The following is a 24,841-nucleotide window of genomic DNA, read 5'->3' as shown; positions in this document are numbered from 1 at the left end:
CAGTATGATGTTAGCTTTAGCGTGTCATATATGGCTTTTATAATGTGGAAGTAACTTCCTTTTATCCCTTATTTTTTCAAGGATTTTTAACAGGAATAGATGCTAGATTTTATCAAAGGCTTATTCTGCTTCTATTGAGATGATCATATAATTCTTGACCTCAATTCTATCAATGTGGTGAATAAACTTATTGATTTATGTATGTTGCACCAACATCCATCCCTGAGATGAAACATACTAAATCAAGGAGTTATCATCTTGATGTGGTTTTGAATGTGGATTGCCAATATTTTATTAAGGATTTTTGAATCTATGTTTATGTTCATCAAGGATATTGGTCTGTAGTTTTCTTTACCTTATTGTGTCTTCTTTGACTGGTTTTGGTGTCAGGGTTCTGCTGGCTTCATAAAATGTATTTGGGAGTGTTCCCTTCCTTTCAATTTCATGAAATAATTTGAAGAAGACTGGTGTTGGTTCTTCTTTAGACTGCTTGTGGAACTCAGCTGAGAATCCATCTGGTCCTGGGCTTTTTGTTGTATTGTTGTTGTTGGAAGGCTTTTAATTTCTATTTCAATGTCATTAGTTGATTTTGGTCGGCTTAGGTTTTCTTTATTGGTTCAATTTGGGCAGGTTCTATGTGTCTAGTAATTTGTCAATGTCTTCTATATTTCCCAATTAATTGGAATATAAGTTTTCAAAATGGTGATATATCATTTTCATCTCTAATTTTATTTATTTGGAACTTTTCTTATTTAATTTGGTTAGTTTGGATAAGAGTTAATCAATCTAATTTATCTTTTCAAAAAACCAACTCTGTTGCATTGATCCTGTGGGTTTTATTATTCTCAATTTTATTAATTTTGGCTCCGATCTTAATTATTTTCTGTCTTCTACTGATTTTGGAATTAGCTGTTCTGTTTATAAGGCTTTGGGTCTATTATTAGATTATTTATCTGGAAATTGTCTATTTTTTTTAAAGTAGACACTCACTGATATACTTTTTCTCTTTTAATTACTTTCATATTGTCCCAGAAATTTTGATGTGTGGTATCACTCTTCTCCTTTGTTTTTAAGTATTTTTTCTTCTGTAATCCATTATTCATTTTAAAGAGTATTGTTCATTCTCCATGTATGTATATGGTTTCCTAACCTTGTATTTCAAAAACAAATTCTGTAATCTTCATATCAGTTTCTGAAGCAGATTTTCATTGGGTTACTGAGAGGATGGAGGGAGAGAGAGAGAGAGAGAGGGAGAAAGAGAGAGAGAGAGAGAGAGAGAGAGAGAGAGAGAGAGAGAGAGAGAGATATCTTGATCCTCTCCTATACCTTTGAAATATATTAGTTTTAGTCCAGGATAGAGGGCTGTAATCTCATAGATCCTTTTCTTTTGATAGGAAAATAAATGGGATCATATCTTTGTAATGGTGTACCTTCATTTATTGACTCCGTCCTAATCTTCTGACTATTGATTATAGAGAGAAATGAAGAGATGGATAGAATCTTGGTTGGGTCTTCTAAAGTGGTCAGAAGATATCTACTACCACAATTCCAGAACTTAATTAGCAGACAGTCTTTATGTTTTTAAAAATTGATAAATTTTATTTTTAGGAAAGTTTTGTTTTCATAGAAAAAAATTGTAATGATAGTACAGAGAGTCCCCAAATATCCATGTCCCCACACAAGTACAATCTTCCCCACCATCCACATCCGACAAGAGAGCAGTATAATTGTCATAATATGTGGGCAAATGTTAACATCATTATCACCTAAAGTCCAGATCAGAAGTAAGTCTTTATATTTTTATTTTATTGCTTTACTACAGAGATGGGAGCAAACATTCAGGCCTTTACCATCATAATTAGAAAACCATTGACTCTGGTCCTATGCAATTTTTTGTGCTCCATCACACTTTTGTAATTATCTTGCCTTTCCTCATTTTTGTTTATTAGTAAATTGAATTGACTTTTTCCCTTCTCATAAAGCCATATATTTCATGTAAAACAGTTTATCTCTAAGATATGTTTGTTCTCAAAATGTTTTCTATTACTTTTGAATAAAGATTTAAGGAATATTCACAAAAGAATTACTTATTTGACTACAACTGTTAAGAATGTGTTTGTATTTACATTACCTTACAATGCCTCAAATGAGAAAACCACAGGTAGTCTCAATTTCTCAACAATGGGGCACATCTGGAGGGTAAGCAAAAACACTCAGACTCACTGCACAAAGATGGTTAATGTTATTAGCATTTTGACTTAAAATGAGTAAATATATTTCAATACAAATCTGTTTGCCAAAGGAAACCATTATTCATAAGTTAAATACATATACAAGCATATTTCTGTATACATATACTCTAGCATTATTTTATATAAAAGGAAATAAACCATGTATAGTTTTGGATATAAGCTTCTTTATTCACTTAATTGTATATTTTGGAGATCTTTCCATGTCTCTACACAATATAATTTATAATGACTACCTAGTTGTTCTTTGTAATGGTGTATCTTCATTTATTTATCCAAGATTGTCTTTTACAATGTACCCATTATTATTATAAATAATATACTATGAATAGCTTCCTAGCTATGAATTTGCTTACCACTGAAACATATATAAAATATATTCCCTTAGGTGTGAAACAGACTTTTGCATACAGCTATAAAAATGTTCATATGTATTGTTCATTTTGTACAAAGAAGTTTTTCATATTTATTTTGGATTTCATGATAATTTAATATGTTTAATATTATAAGTATTCTTAATATTATAATATATTTTTATAGATAGAATTTTCATGTGATTTTTCAAGGATAATCTATATTTTCCCATTTTGTCATTTATTGCCCTTTATAAAGATCAAAGCTCTATTCAAAGAAGCTTGTAATAATAATGAATAACTCATATAATTTATGTAAATATAAACACAAGAATTATTGATTTAAATGTAGTTTTTATTATTATAGTTGATGCCTTTGTGTTAACTCTATCTGTTATATTTTAATTTGAATATATATTAAAATAATTTGTTTTTCCTAAAATTATTTCATTTCTTTGTCCCCATGTACAATATAAAAATTATGATTTTCTCTAACATGACTCCCCATTGCTTCACCACTTTTGCTATTGATAATCTAATCTCAGAGAAACAGTATATTGGTAATATTCCAAAACCTCTTTAAACATAACATAATTAGGGTACTCATCAATCACAGAAAAGATAAAGAATTTTCAAAGTTTCCTTTGTTACCTAATAATAACATGAAAACAAAACATGGATATAAAAGTAACTTGCTAATATGGGTATGGAGTAGCTATTCAGGATGGCAGATCTATATGTTTTTACTGTGAATCAATATAATTTGTTGCACATTGGATAACATTGGGAAGTGTAATCATGCAGAATGCTTGTCAAGCTGCTGTTTTCAGTTTTAAAAAATGAATTAGAATTTGAGAAAGGAAATTATTAAAGAAAGTAGAAAAATATGTCATTTCCTTCATGTAGTCCAAATCATCACCAATTCTACTTAATTATTCAACCTATTCTAAAAATCTTTAGAAATCCCATCATGTTTAGCCCATTTTCCACAACTGTTCATAGTCATAAAAGCATACCATGTACTTTACATTGTGTTTAAATTCTAAGACATTGACTGCATCTACTGTGAAGCATAAAAGACACATTAAATCCTCCCCAGAATTCATTCTGGATTTAAAATAGGGTGATTTGTATATGTCCTTCTTTGTAACCAGGTTGTTATTGAGATAATGTGCAGCACTGTAGTCAGTAGAAAATGGCAGAACCTTTTGCTATGGGGATATGATTTCTCTTGAAAATGGATGATAAATCACAATTATATAAACTGGGTGAAGACATAACATACCTATAGGCTGCATAATAATAATCATAGCAAGAGGAACCTATTGCATTTGCAAGATTAGAGCTAATCAGTTTTGTAGGGAGTGCAATAAATCAATTTTTAAAATGTCAAGTCAAATCAGGTGTGCTAAGCTATTAACTAGTATGTGGTTTACAACAAAACGAGAAATTGAGTTATAGAATTTATTTTAGACACCTTCATTTGCAAAGCACATAAGAAATGCTAAGAGGTATGGTGCATTTACATATGCAGCAATCTTATGCACTGATAAGAAAGAAAAATTCAAACTACAGAGCAAAATAATGCTATTTCTGTTTTATGGGAACTGAATGAATTTGTGAAATTAAGTTTTAAAAGTTAATGATCACTTCTGTAAGGGATTATGTCTTTAATATAATCTAGAAACATAAAGCAAAAGCAAATTAATCATGGGCATGTAATATATTCCACTAATACTAACTCTGTGGCCAAGAAACAGTCATGCCCTCTAGGGAAATGGGATACTTTTGCTGTCTACATGAAAACAATATTTATCTTCTAAAGTTAATTTTCCTGTAGCTATCTCTTGGGATTCATTGAAAAGGTGAAAGAATGAGTCAGCAATTAACGTTTTGGGCATTCGTCCATTTCTATTACTTTCTATTTATTTTCATATATTGACATGTTGAATATTTTGTTAAAAAAAATTCTTAAGAAACAAAACTCTAGACTCTAATGTTTTTTATGCCTAGTATTCTATTTTTCTAGAATAGCAAGAATTTACCATTCCATTTCTAAATTAATATGTTTTAAGTTTTTGATGTCAGTTAAACCAAGTTTCTGTTGTCAAGTTCATAAGAAAAATTTAGACTTTGCAAAATTTCTTATCTGTAAAAGATCAAGTAATGATGTCAAAGAGAGAAGAATATTAAAATTAGGAAACAGAAAGCTGTGAGCTTTTGGGGGGGAGTAGTAGGGATTTATGCACTTATTCTGTATGTCATTTTAAAATGATTAATTAGGTAACAGTAAAAAAGGGTTGGCTAGATAACTATTTATAAATTGAAAGATTTTCACTTGTAGGAAATATATACTTTCTTTCCCCCTGCTTATTTATATTGTTTTATTTTATAGCCATTTTTAATATTAATGTTTAATTACTTATCCTTAACATTCTGATATTTTCTAAGAACTTCTAAAAATAAATCATCATGTTTCCTTTATACAAAGTAAAACAAAAAGGGGATTTTTGTCATTTTTTAGTAACATCCCAAATTTGCATAATCCTATAAAATACATAAATACGTATTTGTAGAAATTTCCAATTTTATCCCAGTGAAAGTATTGGTATTTAAGATATTTCTCTTGAAATTGTCCCATATGTCTGAACAGTATTTGAATATCCATATCTGTACTGGTGGCAAATTTAAGGATGAATTCTGCTTTGTAAAATAGTAAAATAATTTTTTTTTTTAAGAATGTAGAACATCAAGTATGATGGTAATCTTTTAGTGACAAAGTAGTAAGTCTCATATTTTATAATAGTTTGGGATCTGGTTCTGAAATCGTGTTCCAAGGGGGAATTAAAACATTTTCTTTTTAAAGTATGAGTTGCATGAAATGATATATACAAATACTGAATGCGAAATTTGATGAGTTTTAACAAATTCTAAACCTCTGTGTCACTCATCCACTAAATATTTACTGAGTACCTAAGGTTAGCCCCTAGTCACTAAGATACAGATAATGAATCAGATCAACTCACTACCCTAGTAGTATGGGGAGAAAGATAAGAACAGTGGTTTGTCATATGATAGTCAGAGTTCTATAATATTAACATGCACAGGAAGGAAAGATGATGAAAGTATTCAGTTCTACTTAGGGATGCAGGTTGAGAAAGACTACCTAAGGGAGATTTACTTCCTATCCCACCTCATCAATTTAAGAATTGACATGAAAAGTATGGTTGACTTAAAATGAAAACACCAAATTTATGTGGTAATTCAGGTCACAACAACCTTGGATCAACAACCCTTTCCTGAATTAAATTTTCTAGTTAGGGTCATAGAAGAACTCTTGGAATGAGGTCTGGTAAAACATATTATCATGAGATTTATTGTGTTTTCAAGACCAGTTGGGTTAATATTATTGTTAATAATCACATTCTAACTTTATTTTTGGTAAGTTAAATTGTAATATGAAAATTATTTTTACAAAAAAAAAAATCAGTAACTCAAAATTTGTTAGGTCCCATTAAAGAAAAGGGCAAAGTTGTTTTCCAATTAAAAATATTAGAAGCAACCCTATGCCTATTTAAAATGGTGCAGTAAGTAAAAATTTGAGAGAGATCTTCTGAGGAAAGATGTGCTTATTATTCATGAATTAAAGGTATCTTATTTATTCCTACCTTGCTGTGGACCTAAGAAATAAATTACTTAAAAAACAAACTTAGGGGAGAGTTTGAAAACTAACTCTGAAGCAAATTTCATGTAAATGAATAGATAGATAAATAACTTGGGGCTAAAATTTAAAGGTGAGATCAACATCACCTTAGAATGTGCCATAACAAGGACTTTCCCTCTCTGTAAGCTAAAATGCTTAATGATATTACACAAAGGAGTTTATTTACTACAGAGGTTAACAGAAAGTATTTAATACATAAGAATTCATGTAAGTCAATTCTCAGAAGTGAAGATGCTCTTAGGAACTCTATGTATTAACAAATTGATCTTAATAAATGAAATCTACAGCTTACTATTTACTTGAAAATTATTAAAATTTTCCTTATTTTCTTTATTTAAGAATGACCCTATGTCTAAAGTATGCTTTTTAGATGCATATTAAATGGCTAAAATTTGACCAAGAGCTGCCATTTTTAAATAAACATATTCCAACTATGAACTAAATATACCAATAATTTTTTATCACCATTCAATGGCTCAAATTTCAAATTACAGGGGCATAGAAACAGTGGCTTTACAAAAATAGCAGTAATGGGACAAACAAATAGCTCTATTTTACAGCCATAAATTGTTCACTGATGCCGTTTTGCCATTTGTAATATGTTAGGTTATTAATAGGAAAGTTTAGGATAGCCTGAGGTCATTTCTCACTTGAAATGGTGTTTTTCAACCATTACTGCACTTTGGAACCACCTGGGAGTTTTAGAAATTACTGATGTCTGAATTCCACCTCTAGAGTTTCTGATATAATTGGTCTGGGGTCCAGGCTGGACATTAGGACTCTGCAGCCCTAGTTGAGAATTGCTGCTCCAAAGAAAATTGAAATATGAGAAGCATGGAGATATTAAGGGAGACCCAGAAACAACTGAATTGCAGAAATTATGGCAAAGTAACTGATGCATATTAGTCAAAGGTAAGACACATCAGGTAGGGAAAATACACAGTGAAGGATTTCTCAAATATGTGTTTAGCTTGGATTAAAAATATTATTTTCTATTTAGAGATCGTGAAAACAACAATGTAAGTAATTTTTACAATAAAAATCATCAGCGTAATTTTTGTTAAAACTATTGTTGATAATAATTTTGTTTTATAAAATTTTGATAATGCTGAAAGACCTCCTCAAATCAGTCTTGTTAAATAAAAATCAGTATAACCTTGAGAGTCCCTGAAAGGTCAATTAAATTAGGCCAAGTTTTTTTTCTGATAGGAGGGTAGAGATCATTCCTTTGCTTTTGCTCTATTTTTAAAAATATATTAGCCAAATAGTTATAAGTCAGACTTTCAGGTATGGAAATTATTTTACAGGTAATCTTTATTCTCTCAAAAAATAAATGGGACCACAAAATCTTTACTCAATTTTCTGTGGAGACCATAAATAATTGCTTTCAAGGGATGCTCAAATGAAACTGTTTCCCTGACTACAGGGGTTGGGTTGGGGTTTGGTGAAGATTTGTCCTTTGTGAGTAATGAGAACAGTGCATTGGATATAAAATTAGTAAAGAAATAATTAGTTTAAAAAACCTAAATTCCATGTTTAGCAAAGTTAATGAGTCCCTAAATTCCTGAAGCTGAATATTAGTGTAGAAATGAGCACTCCAAACCAACAGAGAATAGCCTCAATATTCATGGCTATTGTGCTAAAACCTCATTTCTTCTTATCATTCTGTATCTTCTAGCTCTAGTTTAGACAGACGATTTGGTTCCTAAAAAACTCAAAATGAGTTTTACTTTTGACAATGCCCTTTACTAGTGGGCTACTGTTTCATAGTTCTTTGTTTAGGAAAAGATTAAATTTACATTTAAAAAATTTTATGTCAAAATAATTGATAAGATACTTATCTGTTTTATGTTTTTTATTAGTTTAGTTTATGATGTATAAATATTTTAAAATATTTGTAGAAATTTCATTGACTGTTTTTTCTTGAGATACTGCATAGTGTAGCCACTTTTAAAATTTTTGGAAGCTTCTTTATTCAAGTCTTATTAGAGTCTGAATAATTTGAAAGACTATAGCTCTATGGTCATTTGAGATAATAGTAACTGATGTGAAGGAGTTCAAAAGACAAGATTGAACTAAGACAAGAATGAATCTAGGAGTTTGAAATTGGAGTCACTACTTGATAAAGTGAAAAAAATCTGTTTTATTGGAAAATTAGTTTTTATTTCTCTTAGGATTTTTGTAGAACAAATAACAATTGGCGGGGCGGGGGGAGGGGAAGAAGGCAGAAGCTTAAGGGGAAATGTTGACTAGGTAAACCTGGGTGCTTAAGATCCATACTTACATAATACTCAAAGGTCTTGAAAATAGACAAATTGGCTCTGTGACATTTAAGGTTTAAGGCTGCCATTTGTGAGTCATTCCACGTCTAATCAGATACTTTAAAATGCTTTCTACAGAGAAGGGATTTAGTAAACACTTAGTAAATAATTGTTGGATTATGGAATGAGGGCATCATGCCAGAAAATAGGGAAATTAGGAAAGCAAGTTTATGATTTACTCATATTGTGGTACATTAGGTTTTGATAGAATGAACCTAGAAAGGGGAATGAGAGAAAAGATTAATGGAGCACAGCCAAGGCCAAGATCTCTAAACATGTGCTAGCCACCCAGGCAATTCATTGGATCTTTCATGTCATATATGAGCAGCTTATCTGGAGGTGATTTAGGTTTTCCAGAGTGAAAGAGTTCAGTCCTACGGACTCCATTTTCCTACTTCATAGTCCAGAGGCCAAACAGAAAAAGCAGCTGATTTTCCACAAGCAGCTAACTTCACAAGTTATTTTTCTGTACCACCTTACAAATTGCACATTTTCACAAATGTTGGCTCTTCAATCAAAGTAGGAAAATAATATTAAAACATGAGACTTGGTGTGAAGGGCATATTGTGTTAGTTGTTTCAGCCAGCAAATGAATCCTGGTAGACCTGTAAGAGCCTGCTGTTAATCCAAAATAAATAGCATGTGTTTTACTGGAAGTTTTTAGATATATCAAGGAGTAACTTGACAATAAGTACACAGCATACTATCAAGATAATTCCTTTTTTACATGCATGTGTAATTTGTGCTTGTGCTTGATTTTAAGAGATTTGAATGCCAGCCTTTATTTAATATATTCTGTGTCAATTGCTGTATACAGATTTTTTTTTTTATGGTGACAGGAGAGAGTAGTGGAGAACATTAATTCCAGATGGCTTTAAGCAAATATTAGAAAGGTGAACATTCATAGGCTTCCAAATATCTTTTGGCTAGTTGACATTTACAAACATTGAGCTAGGTAAGCTTCCTCTGTTAGCAATATTAAGGTTCACACAGCAAGTAAAGGATGTGTGAAATGAAGTATGCCATTCAAATACAGTAAAAAACAAAAAAAGAGACTATAACCATCATGGATGAAAATCAGAGAACCAAATCTTTGTTATATTAGTCATCCTATTAAGGCATCACACAAAGTTTAATTATAGCTTCTGTTATTTAAAATATTTGGAATTATTTGTTCTATTTTCACAAGTTCACTTTAAGGTTCATAGATTTTTTTGAATGAGATATTATCTATTTAAATGAGGGAACAATATACTTTGAATTCCTAAGAGTACCCTGTTGAAACTTAATGAGAACAGAAGGCAGTGTTAATAAGAAAAGTGGTATTTACAAGGATTGCTTAAGGATGCAAGCAGGAGACTAATTATAAGTCTTAAATTCTGGTATGTGTGCATCCTTCCAGTTGTATGAAAACACTATGTGTATTTTCAAGCTGTATGTTTTAGGAAAAGAAGAATTCCAACATAGTACATATTACATTCCCAAATGATATGCCAATTGGTACTTCAAATGAGAATCTAAAGGAAAGAAGTCTGAGCAACATGTGTTGAATGTAATTAATGTTTATATATGTGTGTGTGTTTGTGTGTGTGTGTGTGTGTGTGCAGGAAAATAGCATTTCAGAAATGTGCATTATACAAATAACTCTAGGATTTTCTTCAAGCTTTTAAAATTATTTTATTTTTAAAATTCCAATGTAATGGTAGCAACATAGAGATAACATAAAATTTACCATTTTAGCTATTTTTATTTTGAGGGGTGGGGACAGATATCAGAGATTGAACTCAGGGGCACTCTAGCACTGAGCCACATTCCCAGCCCTAGTTTGTGTTTTTATTTAAAGATGGGGTCTCACTGAATTGCTTAGCACCTTGCTTTTGCTGAACCTGGCTTTGAACTCACAGTACTCCTGCTTCAGCCTCTTGAGTGACTGGGATTACCATTTTTAAATGCACAATTCAGAATTGTTCAATATATTCACATCATTCAGTAATCAATTCCACAAATGTTTTTCTTCTTGCAATACTGAAACTGTACTCATTAAAAAAATAACTTCCCATTCCCTTCTCCTCTTTTGCCCTAACAACTGTCTTTCTACTTTAATTACTGTATTTGTTAAAATCCATGTTGTCTAAACTCAGAAATATGAATAATTTTTAAATATATGAAGATTATAATTGCAGAATTAAATTTATCCGTCTATTCACCAACCAATTCCATTCCTGTGTGTCTCTCACATATACATATGTGTGTGTCTGTGTGTGTATGCTCCCACTCAGGTATCTACATCCACAACCACACATATACATACACAGACTATAAAGCATATATAAGGACACACACCAAAATATCAATAGTAAATGTTAATACTTAAGTCTTGTGGGTTATTTTCATTTTCTAATTTTTGTGTGAGTCTATTGATTCTATTATTCTTTAAATACAAAAAAAGAAAGATTTGTCCATTTAAATTTTTTTAAAAACAGCATTTAGGAAAATAGATCATTCTTAAGAGCCTGTCATTCATATCTAAAAGTGTTCTCCAATAATAGGATAGTCCTGAAATTAGTATGGATAACCAATTATAAGAAATATAGGTCTTAATTTTATGGGAAATATTTTGGATATTAATTTAATAGTGTTACTTTTGATAAATATTTTCAAATGTTCTGCTTTGTTTTGTATCAGTTATGGTAGTTCATATCTTTCTAGGAATTTGTCCATTTCATCTAGAATTATATGATTTTCTGTCATAAAATTATTCAGAGTATTCTATTTGTCTCTATAAGGGCAGCAGCAATGGCCCAATTTTCATGCTTTATTTTAGTAATTTGAGGCTTCTTCATTCTTGATCAGTATACCAAAGTTTGGTGGGTTTTAAAAATATCTTTGAGCAGCCAACTTTTGTTTCATTGAGACCATAAACTTACCACACTTTTACATAAAACTACTGGGGTCACAGCAGCAAGAAATGCTTCCCATCCTAACTTTCTATTGCTGCACCTGTTTTTCCTTTCCTCATCTCCTTCAGTGTGGTTCAGTTCACCGCAAACATTGTGAACAGCTGGTGTGTGTTCAGCTCAAGGCTAAGACATAATAAGTTGAGACACTTACTGTAGAGGTTTTGGGAACAGTGGGAGCAGAAGCTAAATTGCTGTAAACAGAATAGACAGCAAGAGCAGAAGACTTTCAAGAAGTTGAGCTATGAAGAGAATGGGCAAAAGAGCTGAGCGTTAGTAAAAACTAACAAAACTTTATATATATAGTTTCTCATATATATAGTATCTTTATATATCTGAATGGGGGGTAGGGATTTATAGAGAGTTGAGACTTGAAAAATAATACTTATTTAAAAATGTACCAGAGAAGCTATTTGAGAAAAATCTTTGAAGAACATAAATTGACAGACATATAAGGAAATTGTTCTTGAAGTATAAGCAAAAGCTTTTAATTAGAAATATACATGCACACATTCACAAAGGGCATATGAGTGGAGGAACTGTAAACATTTCATTTTGGCTAGATATCTTCATTGGTAGGTAATAAAACTGACTCTGGGAGTGCTGGGGTTGTGGCTCAGTGGTAGAGTGCTTGCCTAGCATGCATGAGGCATTGGGTTTGATCCCTAGCACCACATAAAAAACTAAATAAACAAAATAAAGGTATTGTGTTCATCTATAGCTAAAAGTATTTTTTCTAAAAAATGACTCTGGATAGGCAGGTTTGTGCCACAGTGTGACACAGAATTATGTAATTCATTGTTTTATCTTAATCCCAGTTCTTGACTTCAGTGGATTATTGAATACCATGAGAAAATGGCCCTCCCTAAGACTCTTTAAGGATAGAAGGCAGTAATATTTGTAAACATAGAAACCCATTGATGATACCTAATTTGTTTATGGGAACCAGAAGAGGGTGACAGGAACTGAGCCCCAAAGGTAAGTGACCCCTCCCAAGTCACCACCAAACTTCTGTGTTTTTTAATTTTCCCCCGAGTGTAGTATGCTCAGGAAGGGGCAACTTTTTCCTAGTAGTGTATTGTTCACATTAGATTATTGACAAACAGTGTCTGCATACTGTGGAATTAATTTTCCTTCTATTTTTTTTTAATTTTGCCTGTGTTTTATTGTTTTGGGTTTGCTTTCTTGTTTGTGTGTTTTTAATATAGTTCATGATTCTGCTGGTCTATAAAACTTCTTTGCATTTGCCTCTTTTATTTTCAACTGATAACATCCACAGTATTCTTGGGAAACTTTTTGCAAAATGACAAGAAGATACACCTGATATATCCTGCTCATACCTTCAATGATATCACCAGATACTAATGTTAACTTAGACTATTCTACCACGTGATAAGCCCTTTGTGGCTACAAATGAATAAATAAATAATAAGCAAAGTCAAATTGCCCTTGTAAGAAAACTCTCATCTCAAGCAAATTTCATCCTAGAGATACTGTCAGTAGTATTAAAGACTATACTATTTGCAATGACAAAATTTCTCAAAAGTATAACTGGAAAGGTACCCTAAAATTAGCTATACAAAGACATTTGAAGGCCCATGATGCTTTATAATGGAACCATCTTTAGTTTTTAGTTCTTAGTCTCAAGACCATTTGGAAATATTCACTAAGTTATCAGAGTAGAAAATTAATTTGGCCAAATTCTAAAAATTTTATATAATCAATAATTAATTACAGCCCAGCGGCCCACCTGCGCGGTAGACAGACCACCCCAACTGGAGGAGGAGTCCAGCCTCCCGCCTGCGCGGTAGACAGACCACCCCAACTGGAGGAGGGGCCCAGCTGCCTGCCCATGCGGTCACCTGACGGAGCTCTGGACAAACATAAGGTCTCCACAACACCCCTCACCTCATCAAACACCTTATGAGAAAAACTGATGGAACTCATCTTGGAAAATCCCACCAACCCTTAAAACCCACCAACCAGTGGGAGTGGCTACCAGCTTGGTTCTGCAGCGGATAAGGAACCTGATTTACATCTCAGAGAATAAGAGTAGAGGGGCCACAGGTGGAAGCTCAAGTCCTCTCACACTGATTACCACCACTACCCTGAACCCAGAGACTCAAGCTAGGAATAGATAATGCCACCTACTGGAAGAAAAGAAAACAGAGTTCTGAGAGACATTTTTTTCCTCTTCTTTCTCTCTCTTCATCCATTCATCCAGTCTCCCCTACCCTTTCCCCTCTGTTCCTCGCAACCTCAACATATGTGAAACCAAGAATTGTGCATGAAAAAGGTCTTTAACAACTGAATCACCAGAATAATATAATACAGAGGAAGTGCATATGCCTCACCTCCCTCCCCCCTTTTCTTTTCTTTTTTCTCTTATTTTCTATTTCCCACTCTCTTTTTTCTCTTTCTTTCCTTGTTATTTGTTTTTATCCTTCTTGCTCCCTCTATCCCACTTGCAACCCCCTAAATTTTACTATTCATAAGTAGGGTAATCTTATAAATACAGATAGGAGTTTGAATCTATACATTCTTACTTAAATTACCCATTTATTGGTTAGAGCTCTCCAAAGTTACTAAGTTAGATTAACCCCATACCCTCACTCCTTTCCCCCTAAACATAACATCCTACACCTGAAATTCAGTTTTCTTCATGCTACCAGAAACAGTATGCCTTTCATGAAACTAATGACTATATTTGTAAATGATAATTGAAACCAACATTTGTAGACATAGAGTCTAGCTATAAATGTAGTAATAAGGAAAACATGTACTTAGATGATGTACTATTGATATTGGGAACTGTTAACATTATCTTTCTCCACAAAAAGGAGACTTTGGTACTATATAAGAGCAATATAAATATATAGGGGGAAAATCAATAACACAACAGTTTCACAAAGCAGAAAGAAATGTGAGCAGTATGAAAAGACAAGGAAAGAAAGAACCACAAGCAATGCAGGTCAATTCAACTTTAGAAGAGGTAACAGCTGCAGCAGATGGAATGTCAGATAAAGAATTCAGGATATACATGCTTCAGATGATCTGGAGTCTCAAGGAAGACATTAGACAGCAAAATCAGACAATGAAAGATCACTTTGACAATGAGTTACATAAACAAATCCAAGAAGCAAAAGATCAACTATACAGGGATATAGAGGTTATTAAAAAAACAAAACAGAAATCCTAGAAATGCAGGAAGTAATAAAACAAATTAAAAACTCAAATGAGAGTATTACCAGCAGAGTAGAACACTTAGAAGATAGAACATCAGACAATGAAGACAAAGTATTTCAACTTGAAAAGAACATAGACAGCTCAGTGAGACTGTTAAGAAACCATGAGCAGAACATCCAAAAAATATGGGAATATATAAAGAGACCAAACTTAAGAGGGGATACAGGAAGGTATAGAGGTCCAAACCAAAGGAATGAGCAATCTATTCAATGAAATAATACGAGAAAACTTCCCAGACTTGAAGAATGAAACAGAATTCCAAATCCTAGAAGCCTACAGGATGCCAAATGTGTAAAATTATAAGAGATCCACACCAAGACACATTATAATGAAGATGCCCAACATACAGAATAAGGAGAGAATTTTAAAAGCTACAAGAGAAAGAAAGCAGATTACATTTAGGGGTAAATCAATCAGGATAACAGCTGATCTTTCAACACAGACTCTGAAAGCTAGAAAGATCCTGGAACAACATATTTCAAATGCTTAAAGAAAATGGGTTCCAACCAAGAATTGTGTATCCAGCGAAATTAAGCTTCAGGATGGAAGATGAAATTAAAACCTTCCATGATAAACAAAAGTTAAAAGAATTTGCAGCTAGAAAACCAGCTCTTCAAAACATCCTTGGCAAAACATTACAGGAAGAGGAAATGAGAAATAACAATGAAAACTAACAGCGGGAGGTAGGACAGTAAAGGGGGGGAAAATAATCAAAGAGGAAAACAAACCATGTTTAGTAACATAAATAAACAAATATGGCTGGAAGTACAAACCATATCTCAATAGTAACCCTAAATATTAATGGCTTAAACTCACCAATCAAGAGACACAGGCTAGTAGAATGGATCAAAAAAAAAAAAAAAAAAAGATCCAACAATATTCTGCCTACAGGATATGCATTTGATAGGAAAAGACATACATAGACTGAAGGTGAAAGGTTGGGAAAAATCATATCACTCATATGGACCTCGGAAACAAGCAGGACTGTCCATACTCATATCAAATAAAATAGACTTCAAGCCAAAGTTAATCAAAAGGGATAAAGAAGGACACTACATACTGCTCAAGGGAAACATACACCAACAAGACATAACAATCATAAATATATATGCCCCAAACAATGGTGCAGCTATGTTCCTCAAACAAACTCTTCTCAAGTTCAAGAGTCAAATAGACCACAATACAATGATTATGGGAGACTTCAACACACCTCAGTCACCACTGGACAGATCTTCCAAACAAAAGTTGAATAAAGAAACTATAGAACACAATAATACAATAATACAATTAATAACTTAGACTTAATTGACATATATAGAATATACCACCCAACATCAAGCAGTTACACTTTTCTCAGCAGCACATGGATCCTTCTCAAAAATAGACCATATATTATGACACAGGGCAACTCTTATAAAATATAAAGGAGTAGAGATAATACCATGCATCCTATCTGATCATAATGGAATGAAACTGGAAATCAACGATAAAAGAAGTAAGGAAAAATCCTGCATCACTTGGAGAATGAACAATATGTTACTGAATGATCAATGGGTTACAGAAGACATCAATGAGGAAATTAAAAAATTCTTAGAGATAAATGAAAACACAGACACAACATATCGGAATCTATGGGACACAATGAAAACAGTTCTAAGAGGAAAATTCATTGCATGGAGTTCATTCCTTAAAAAAAAAGAAAAAAAAAACAACAAATAAATGATCTCACACTTCTTGTCAAAACCCTGGAAAAAGAAGAGCAAAACAACAGCAAAAGTAGTAGAAGGCAAGAAATAATTAAAATCAGAGCTGAAATCAATGAAATTGAAAAAAAAAGAAACAATTGAAAAAATTGACAAAACTAAAAGATGGTTCTTTGAAAAAATAAATAAGATCGATAGATCCTTAGCCATGCTAACGAAGAGAAGAAGAGAGATAACTCAAATTACTAGCATATGGGATGAAAAAGGCAATATCACAACAGACACTACAGAAATAGAGAAAATAATTAGAAATTATTTTGAATCTTTATACTCCAATAAAATAGAAGATAGTGAAGGCATCCATAAATTTCTTAAGTCATATGATGTGCCCAGATTGAGTCAGGAGGATATACACAACCTAAACAGACCAATATCAACTGAGGAAATAGAAGAAGCCATCAAAAGACTACCAACTAAGAAAAGCCCAGGACCGGATGGGTATACAGCAGAGTTTTACAAAACCTTTAAAGAAGAACTCATACCAATACTTTTCAAGCTATTTCAGGAAATAGAAAAAGAGGGAGAACTTCCAAATTCATTCTATGAGGCCAACATCACCCTGATTCCTAAACCAGACAAAGACACTTCAAAGAAAGAAAACTACAGACCAATATCTCTAATGAGCATAGATGCAAAAATCCTCAATAAAATTCTGGCAAATTGGATACAGAAACATATCAAAAAGATCGTGCATCATGATCAAGTAGGATTCATCCCTGGGATGCAAGGCTGGTTCGATATACGAAAATCAATAAATGTTATTCACCACATCAATAGACTTAAAGATAAGAACCATATGATCATCTTGATAGATGCAGAAAAAGCATTCCACAAAGTACAGCATCCCTTTATGTTCAAAACTCTAGAAAAACTAGGGATAACAGGAACATACCTCAATATTGTAAAAGCTATCTATGCTAAGCCTCAGGCTAGCATCATTCTGAATGGAGAAAAACTGAAGGAATTCCCTCTAAAATCTGGAACAAGACAGGGATGCCCTCTCTCACCACTTCTGTTCAACATAGTTCTCGCAACACTGGCCAGAGCAATTAGACAGACTAAAGAAATTAAAGGCATCAAAATAGGAAAAGAAGAACTTGAATTATCACTATTTGCGGAAGACATGATTCTATACCTAGCTGACCCAAAAGGGTCTACAAAAAAACTATTAGAGCTAATAAATGAATTCAGCAAAGTGGCAGGATATAAAATCAACACGCATAAATCAAAGGCATTCCTGTATATCAGCGACAAATCTTCTGAAATGGAAATGAGGACAACCACCCCTTTCACAATATCCTCAAAAAAAAATAAAATACTTGGGATCAACCTAACAAAAGAGGTGAAAGATTTATACAATGAAAACTATAGAGCCATAAAGAGAGAAATAGAAGAAGATCTTAGAAGATGGAAAAATATACCATGTTCATGGGTAGGCAGAATTAACATCATCAAAATGGCATTATTACCCAAAGTTCTCTACAGGTTCAACGCAATGCCAATCAAAATCCCAACGGCATTTCTGGTAGAAATAGATAAAGCAATCATTAAATTCATATGGAAAAATAAAAGACCCAGAATAGCAAAAGCAATTCTAAGCAGGAAGAGTGAATCATGCGGTATAGTGATACCAGACTTCAAACTATACTACAGAGCAATAGTAACAAAAACAGCATGGTACTGGTACCAAAACAGCTGGGTGGACCAATGGTACAGAATAGAGGACACAGAGACCAATCCACAAAATTACAACTATCTTATATTTGACAAAGGGGCTAAAAGCATGCAATGGAGGAAGGATAGCATCTTCAACAAATGGTGCTGGGAAAACTGGAAATCCATATGCAACAAAATGAATCTGAATCCCTTTCTCTCGCCATGCACAATAGTTAACTCAAAATGGATCAACATCAACGAGCTTGATATCAAAATAGAGACTCCGCGTTGATAGAAGAAAAAGTTTGCTCCAATCTACATATTGTGGGGTCGGGTTCAAATTCCTTAATATATGGGTATAGCACAAGAGTTAAAAACAAGAATCAACAAATGCGACTTACTCAAACTGAAAAGTTTTTTTCTCAGCAAGAGAAACAATAAGAGAGGTAAATAGGGAGCCTACATCCTGGGAACAAAGTTTTACTCCTCACATTTCAGATAGAGCCCTAATATCCAGAGTATACAAAGAACTCAAAAAACTAAACAATAAGAAAACAAATAACCCAATCAACAAATGGGCCAAGGACCTGAACAGACACTTCTCAGAGGAGGACATACAATCAATCAACAAGTACATGAAAAAATGCTCACCATCTCTAGCAGTCAGAGAAATGCAAATCAAAACCACCCTAAGATACCATCTCACTCCAGTAAGATTGGCAGCCATTATGAAGTCAAACAACAATAAATGCTGGCGAGGATGTGGGGAAAAGGGTACACTTGTACATTGCTGGTTGGACTGCAAATTGGTGCAGCCAATTTGGAAAGCAGTATGGAGATTTCTTGGAAAGCTGGGAATGGAACCACCATTTGACCCAGCTATTCCCCTTCTCAGACAATTCCCTGAAGACCTTAAAAGAGCTTACTATAGGGATACTGCTACATCGATGTTCATAGCAGCACAATTCACAATAGCTAGACTGTGGAACCAACATAGATGCCCTTCAATAGATGAATGGATAAAAAAAATGTGGCATTTATACACAATGGAGTATTATTCCTCACTGAAAAATGACAAAATCATGTCATTTGCAGGGAAATGGATGGCATTAGAGCAGATTATGCTAAGTGAAGCTAGCCAATCCCTAAAAAACAAATGCCAAATGTCTTCTTTGATATAAGGAGAGCAACTAAGAACAGAGCAGGGAGGAAGAACATGAGAAGAAGATTAACATTAAACAGGGATGAGAGGTGGGAGGGAAAGAGAAGGGAAATTGCATGGAAATGGAAGGAGACCTTCATTGTTATACAAATTTACATATAAGAGGAAGTGAGGGGAAAGGGAAAAAAACAAGGGAGAGAAATGAATTACAGTAGATGGGGTAGAGAGAGTAGATGGGAGGGGATGGGAGGGGAGGGGGGATATTAGAGGATAGGAAAGGCAACAGAATACAACAGACACTAGTATGGCAGTATGTAAAAACATGGATGTGTAACCGATGTGATTCTGCAGTCTGCATATGGGGTAAAAATGGGAGTTCATAACCCACTTGAATCAAATGTATGAAATATGATATGTCAAGAGCTATATAATGTTTTGAACAACTGATAATAAAAATTTAAAAAAATAAATAAATTTTTAAAAAAATAATTAGTTATACTGAAAGTGTCTTTCAAGTCACTTCAAGTCAAATTCTAAATTAAAATGTCTCAATGGATTGTTTTTTGTATTTTCATTATTAAACTTTAAATACACATGAGATTATGATATATTGAAACATTTTAATTGTGACCCAGGATTTCTCCTTGAGCAGCTTTTCATTCACTGGCTTATTACTACTTCTGTTGATGCAATTAAAAGCCTGCAACCTTTAATTTTATTTAATTAAGTGATTTAGTGCATTTTAAAGTCAGTACAAAATATGTGTGACATATTATTCTTAATTTGCACATCTGTGACATTTCAATAAACTTCTTTAAGTTAATCAATAACATCAATTGAGCTTTATAGTGTATGTTATCTGAGTCTGCTAATTATCATGAGTTTTTTTATTATACTTTAAGGAAAACAGCCAATAGTTTTTTTTCAAGATTATAACTTTCTAAAATGAGAACACTTAATTTTAAAAGGAACATTTAATATGCAACATCTGTGTGAGATCAAATAAACCTGTGTCATAGAAAGGGAAATTATAATTTTCATAGATCCTTATTTCTATAAATTTCCCTATATGATCTTCTGTTGACTTTTGTTAAATTTGTTTTACATCTGAGTTGTTATATATGTGAATACACAAGCCACCTGTTGAAGATCTTTGAAAAAAAATTGGTAACTCATTATTTTTAAGTAACTTGTTCTACCAAATAAACTGAGTTTCCATTGTTAATATAATACAAATGTAGAGAGCAGCAAATTAAGGGACTTTTTGTCAGTCTAATTTTAATAAAGTTGGCAGCCCTATGCCTATGAATCTCCTGCAATGGGGGATCTTTAGAATGGTGACTCCAGGGGTATCGCCAACTGGAGATTTGTACAGCTTCATGGTAGCATTATCCCAGAATGCACATCTACAGAAGAAGATATTCTGTGTTGGAGATGAAAACTTTCAGTCATCAGACAAAGAGGCCAAATTCCAAAATTGCTACTTTCCTCCTTATCTATGCTGCTCTGGCAGCAGCTGCAACATTAGTTGACAAGTTGTATGTTGCACAGAAGGGACGTTCTAGCTGAGAGTAAAAAGCCAGCAAAAGTGTAGGTGAGAGCACAAGAGGATGAAGTTTTAAAATTGAGGAGAAATACCTCATTTAAAGAAATACCTCATGTTAGAAGAATGCAAAGTAGAGCTTAATATCACATGCATATGTAGATGTAGATAGGTGGGTGGGTTAAGAGAGAATATAGATTGAAATAGAAGATAGATGTTTTGAATTAAAGATACTTTTGTATATATTACATATGTGTGTATGTGTATAATATACACATTTAATTGTTATTTAATATTTTCTCATATGTGTATCTATATATACACATCAGAGTCTTAATCTGATTAATTCCATAGTTTTTAGCAATTCATCCAGTTTCTCTGTGGCAGAGATTCAAGTCAAAGACATTTAAAGCCATTCTACTGAGTCTCAGAAAGCAATAAAGTACCTTTATTCTTAGTGCTGCTGTGAACATTTTACCAATTTGATGCCATGATGATTCTTATTTCTGTCACCAGAGAAGCAATTTAGACTTCCTTATATTTCAGACAAGGAGCCATATCTTCTGCTTTGGTGCTTATTCTGTATTATTATCTATGTGAACTTGGTTAAGTTTCTTAAATTTTCCATTAAATGATAAGGCTTATTTCATGGGGTTACTGTCAAAATCAAAAGAGTTAATATATTTACCATATTTGGAACACAGTCCAGCATATGATAAATACAGTTAAGTGTTAGATACAATTATTATTTTTATGATCAAAAATACATCTTCCCTTCTCTTTTTTTTCCTCAAAGTATATTGTCCTTCTTTAACATTAATCATTCTTTTTCTACTCTTGCTCCAACATTTAACTTTGTTTATTTTCATTCCATTATACATTGTTTTCTAGACCTTCCTTTCACAAACAAAAAGCTTTCTCTCTCCTTTCAGCCTGCCCATTGCTAGTCTACCGTGAGGTTAGGTCGGTTTATCATTCACCTTTTTCCATGCTGACATTTTGTAACCCATACTTATGCTGTCTCATGTTCAAGACAGCACCATTCAGCTGTGTACCATCATCTATCCCTTCTTTATTGGTCTTTATGATGATATCCATTGAAGGTTTGGCCTTCAGGTTCACCATCTCTGAAAGTATCAAAAAACCTATTCATAATCCTTGATTCCTCAGTGCCCCATGGAGATGTCTTCCAGTTCCCTGCCCTCATCCTTTCCTAACTGCTATGATTGAATGTCTACGCCTTCCACTTCAGGATCCTACTTCTTGGGTCCCATACCCACTCACCATCCATGCTCTCACTTCTCAAATCTTGACGTTCAGCATGTCACTGTGATTATTATTATTTTTTAATTGAAAAAGGAATTCTTTTTTGAATAATACCTGTTAACATCTTTATACTACAAAGATTTGAATCAAGGTGAGATTCATTTACCATCAACTTGCACCTCTCAAAAAGAGACTAGGAAAGTCTAGTCTCCCACTGATCAGCAAATATTTTATGTAAAGAACCCTACAGTAAATATTTTAGGTTTTCTGGGTCATCCAGTCACTACAGCAACTATATAACTCTGCTGCGATAGTGTAAAAACAGTCATGAACAAAAATAAAAACACATAAGCATGGCTGTGTTCCAATAGTTCCCCTATCCTTGGGGGATAAGCTCCAAGACCACAGTCAATGTCTGAAACCTTTTATAGTAGTGAATCCTATATAAACAGGTTGAATACACTTGGGATCAGAAGTGTTTATGGTTTGGGACATTTGAATATACAAAATGAGACATCTTGGGGATAGGACCCAAGTTAAACATGAAATTCACTTGTGTTTCATATAAAACTTATACACATAGCCTGAAGATAATTTTATACAATATTTTTATATTTTTATAATCAACTATGTTTTTACTGCAAATCATCACATGAGGTCAGTGGCAGAATTTTTACCTGTGGCATCAAATTAGCACTGAAAACATTTCAGATTTTGCAGCATTTTAGATTTTGGATTATCCTGAACCTACATTTTTTCCTATTCTTCTTAGAATAGATTTTAGTAATATCAGCACATAATTTTTCCTGCTTTCCTTATTATAACAATATTTTTACCATTTTTTACTTAAAGGAAGCATTTTATGGCTTTTTAAAAAATTTTAATCTAAACTGCTGGCATCACTGCTCTTGTGTTCTGGGGCCATTCTGAAATAATATAAGGGTTAAAAACAAGCATTTGCTGTTCATGCAGCTGATAACCAAATTGGATACAAGTAACTAACAGGCAGGTTGCATATACAGTGTGGATACACTGAACAATGGGATAACTTACATTGGATGTGATATACTGGACAAAGAAATAATTAGTGTTGGGCAGGACAGAGCAGGATGGTGCAAGATTTCCTCACACTAGTCAGAATAGCATGCAATTTGGAACTTATGAACTGCTTATTTCTGGAGTTTTCCATTTAATGTTTTGGACCATGGTTAACCAGTGGTAAACAAAATGTGGAAAGCAAAACCATGGATAAGAGGGACTACTGTACTTACGTAAATAAGTAATAATTAATAGTTCAGATTTGATCTATAAGCCATAGCTTCCTGACCTCTGCTCTAGGCTTTTATACATTGACAAAAGGATAAATTAGTTTTAAACTAAGTTAATGTTTCCATTTCTCAAAAGGGTTTAAATCTCAATCATAACAATACTCTTGTTCTACCTGATATGTGCTTGTTTTTGCCATACTCTCAAAATTTTTACCAACTATAGATTCATTTAAATTAATAAAATGCAAATAATACTTAGAAAGTCAAGAAAATAATTTAAAAGTAACCACATCTTTTTGTGAATAAGTATGATTAGATACATTGTTAATCTAATATCTGATAATAGGTTACAGAACCATTAGAGGAAAAGAGCAGGAGGGCAAATATCAACATTGGGGTAGGCTTGAGTAGAGCCCCGTGGTGGAGTATTGTGACCTGTGGCTCACAGCATTTGTCCTAATAGATGTGCTAACATTGTTTGATGTAAATGTTCACAGAGATGGTTCATTGCAGTCTTTTTCATACAAGAATACTTATTTCCTTATTTCAACAATACCTGCTTCTAAGTTTTATCCATATCTATACTTTTGGTGTCTTGACTCATATAATCCTCCTAGGAAACTAGATTTTTGCTGTTTTCTACTTAATTCCTTTTCAAGCTTAGATCCCCATGTAAACATTTAACTAGTAAGTTCTTACCATTAACCCTTTTGTGGTAGTAATCATTCTTATATTCATATGAACCAACCTCAAACCAAAAAAAAAATTCAATATCCCTTGCTTATCTACCTTTCCACCTCATCAGAATGCTTCTGTCATGTATAAGTAATCTGTACCCACTCTCCTCTACATCCATATTTTCATAAGCTTGTTTTATATAATTATAAAGTTTTATATAATTATAAGCAATTTGGTAATTCTGCAGTGCTTCCATTAACACTGTATCTATCACTGTCATCTCACCTCCTTTTTATAGTAAATTGTCTCAGAGAGGGGATTTTTATTTATTGTATCATTGAATTATATTTACCTACTGTGATCTGTAACTTCTACAATCTCCCTATATCTGTGTTCACTAGGACACTAATGATCACTGTGTTTTTTAATACATTAGAAATTTCTATCTTTATTCTACCTGATTTGCCTCCAGAAATTGCCACAATTAACCAAATCTCTTTTAAAAATCCTTTCTAACTTGGTTTTTATAATACAAACTTCTCTGAAGAGGCTTCTTCCCAACTCTCACACAGATATTTATTTACATATTCTGTTTCTTATTTTTCTCTACCTGTACCTAGTACTCCACAGGTTCTGCTCTAGAATTGTAATATCT

General features: G+C 33.0%; 1 protein-coding gene across 3 annotated transcripts in view; it reads left to right on the top strand.

Moving 5' to 3' along the window:
* Gpc5 (glypican 5) overlaps positions 1–24,841 on the top strand; it is a 624,390-nt gene that overhangs the window by 529,056 nt on the left and 70,493 nt on the right. Inside the window, exon 7 of one of the 3 annotated variants that reach the window (XM_058582791.1) lies at positions 13,342–13,507. The exons of the other annotated variants lie outside the window; for them this stretch is intronic. Coding sequence (XP_058438774.1) covers positions 13,342–13,365 — 24 coding nt within the window. The 3' untranslated portion in view covers positions 13,366–13,507. Of the gene's footprint in view, positions 1–13,341; positions 13,508–24,841 lie in introns of those variants that run through there. 3 annotated transcript variants of the gene reach the window in all.

The sequence above is a fragment of the Marmota monax genome, unplaced genomic scaffold, assembly GCF_021218885.2.
Source record: "Marmota monax isolate L192 unplaced genomic scaffold, Marmota_monax_Labrador192_F-V1.1 WCK01_AAM20220418_F8-fsc00026, whole genome shotgun sequence".
Lineage (NCBI taxonomy): Eukaryota > Metazoa > Chordata > Mammalia > Rodentia > Sciuridae > Marmota > Marmota monax.
The sequence above is the reverse complement of the archived record's forward strand: the minus strand, read 5'-3'. Positions and strand labels throughout refer to the sequence as shown.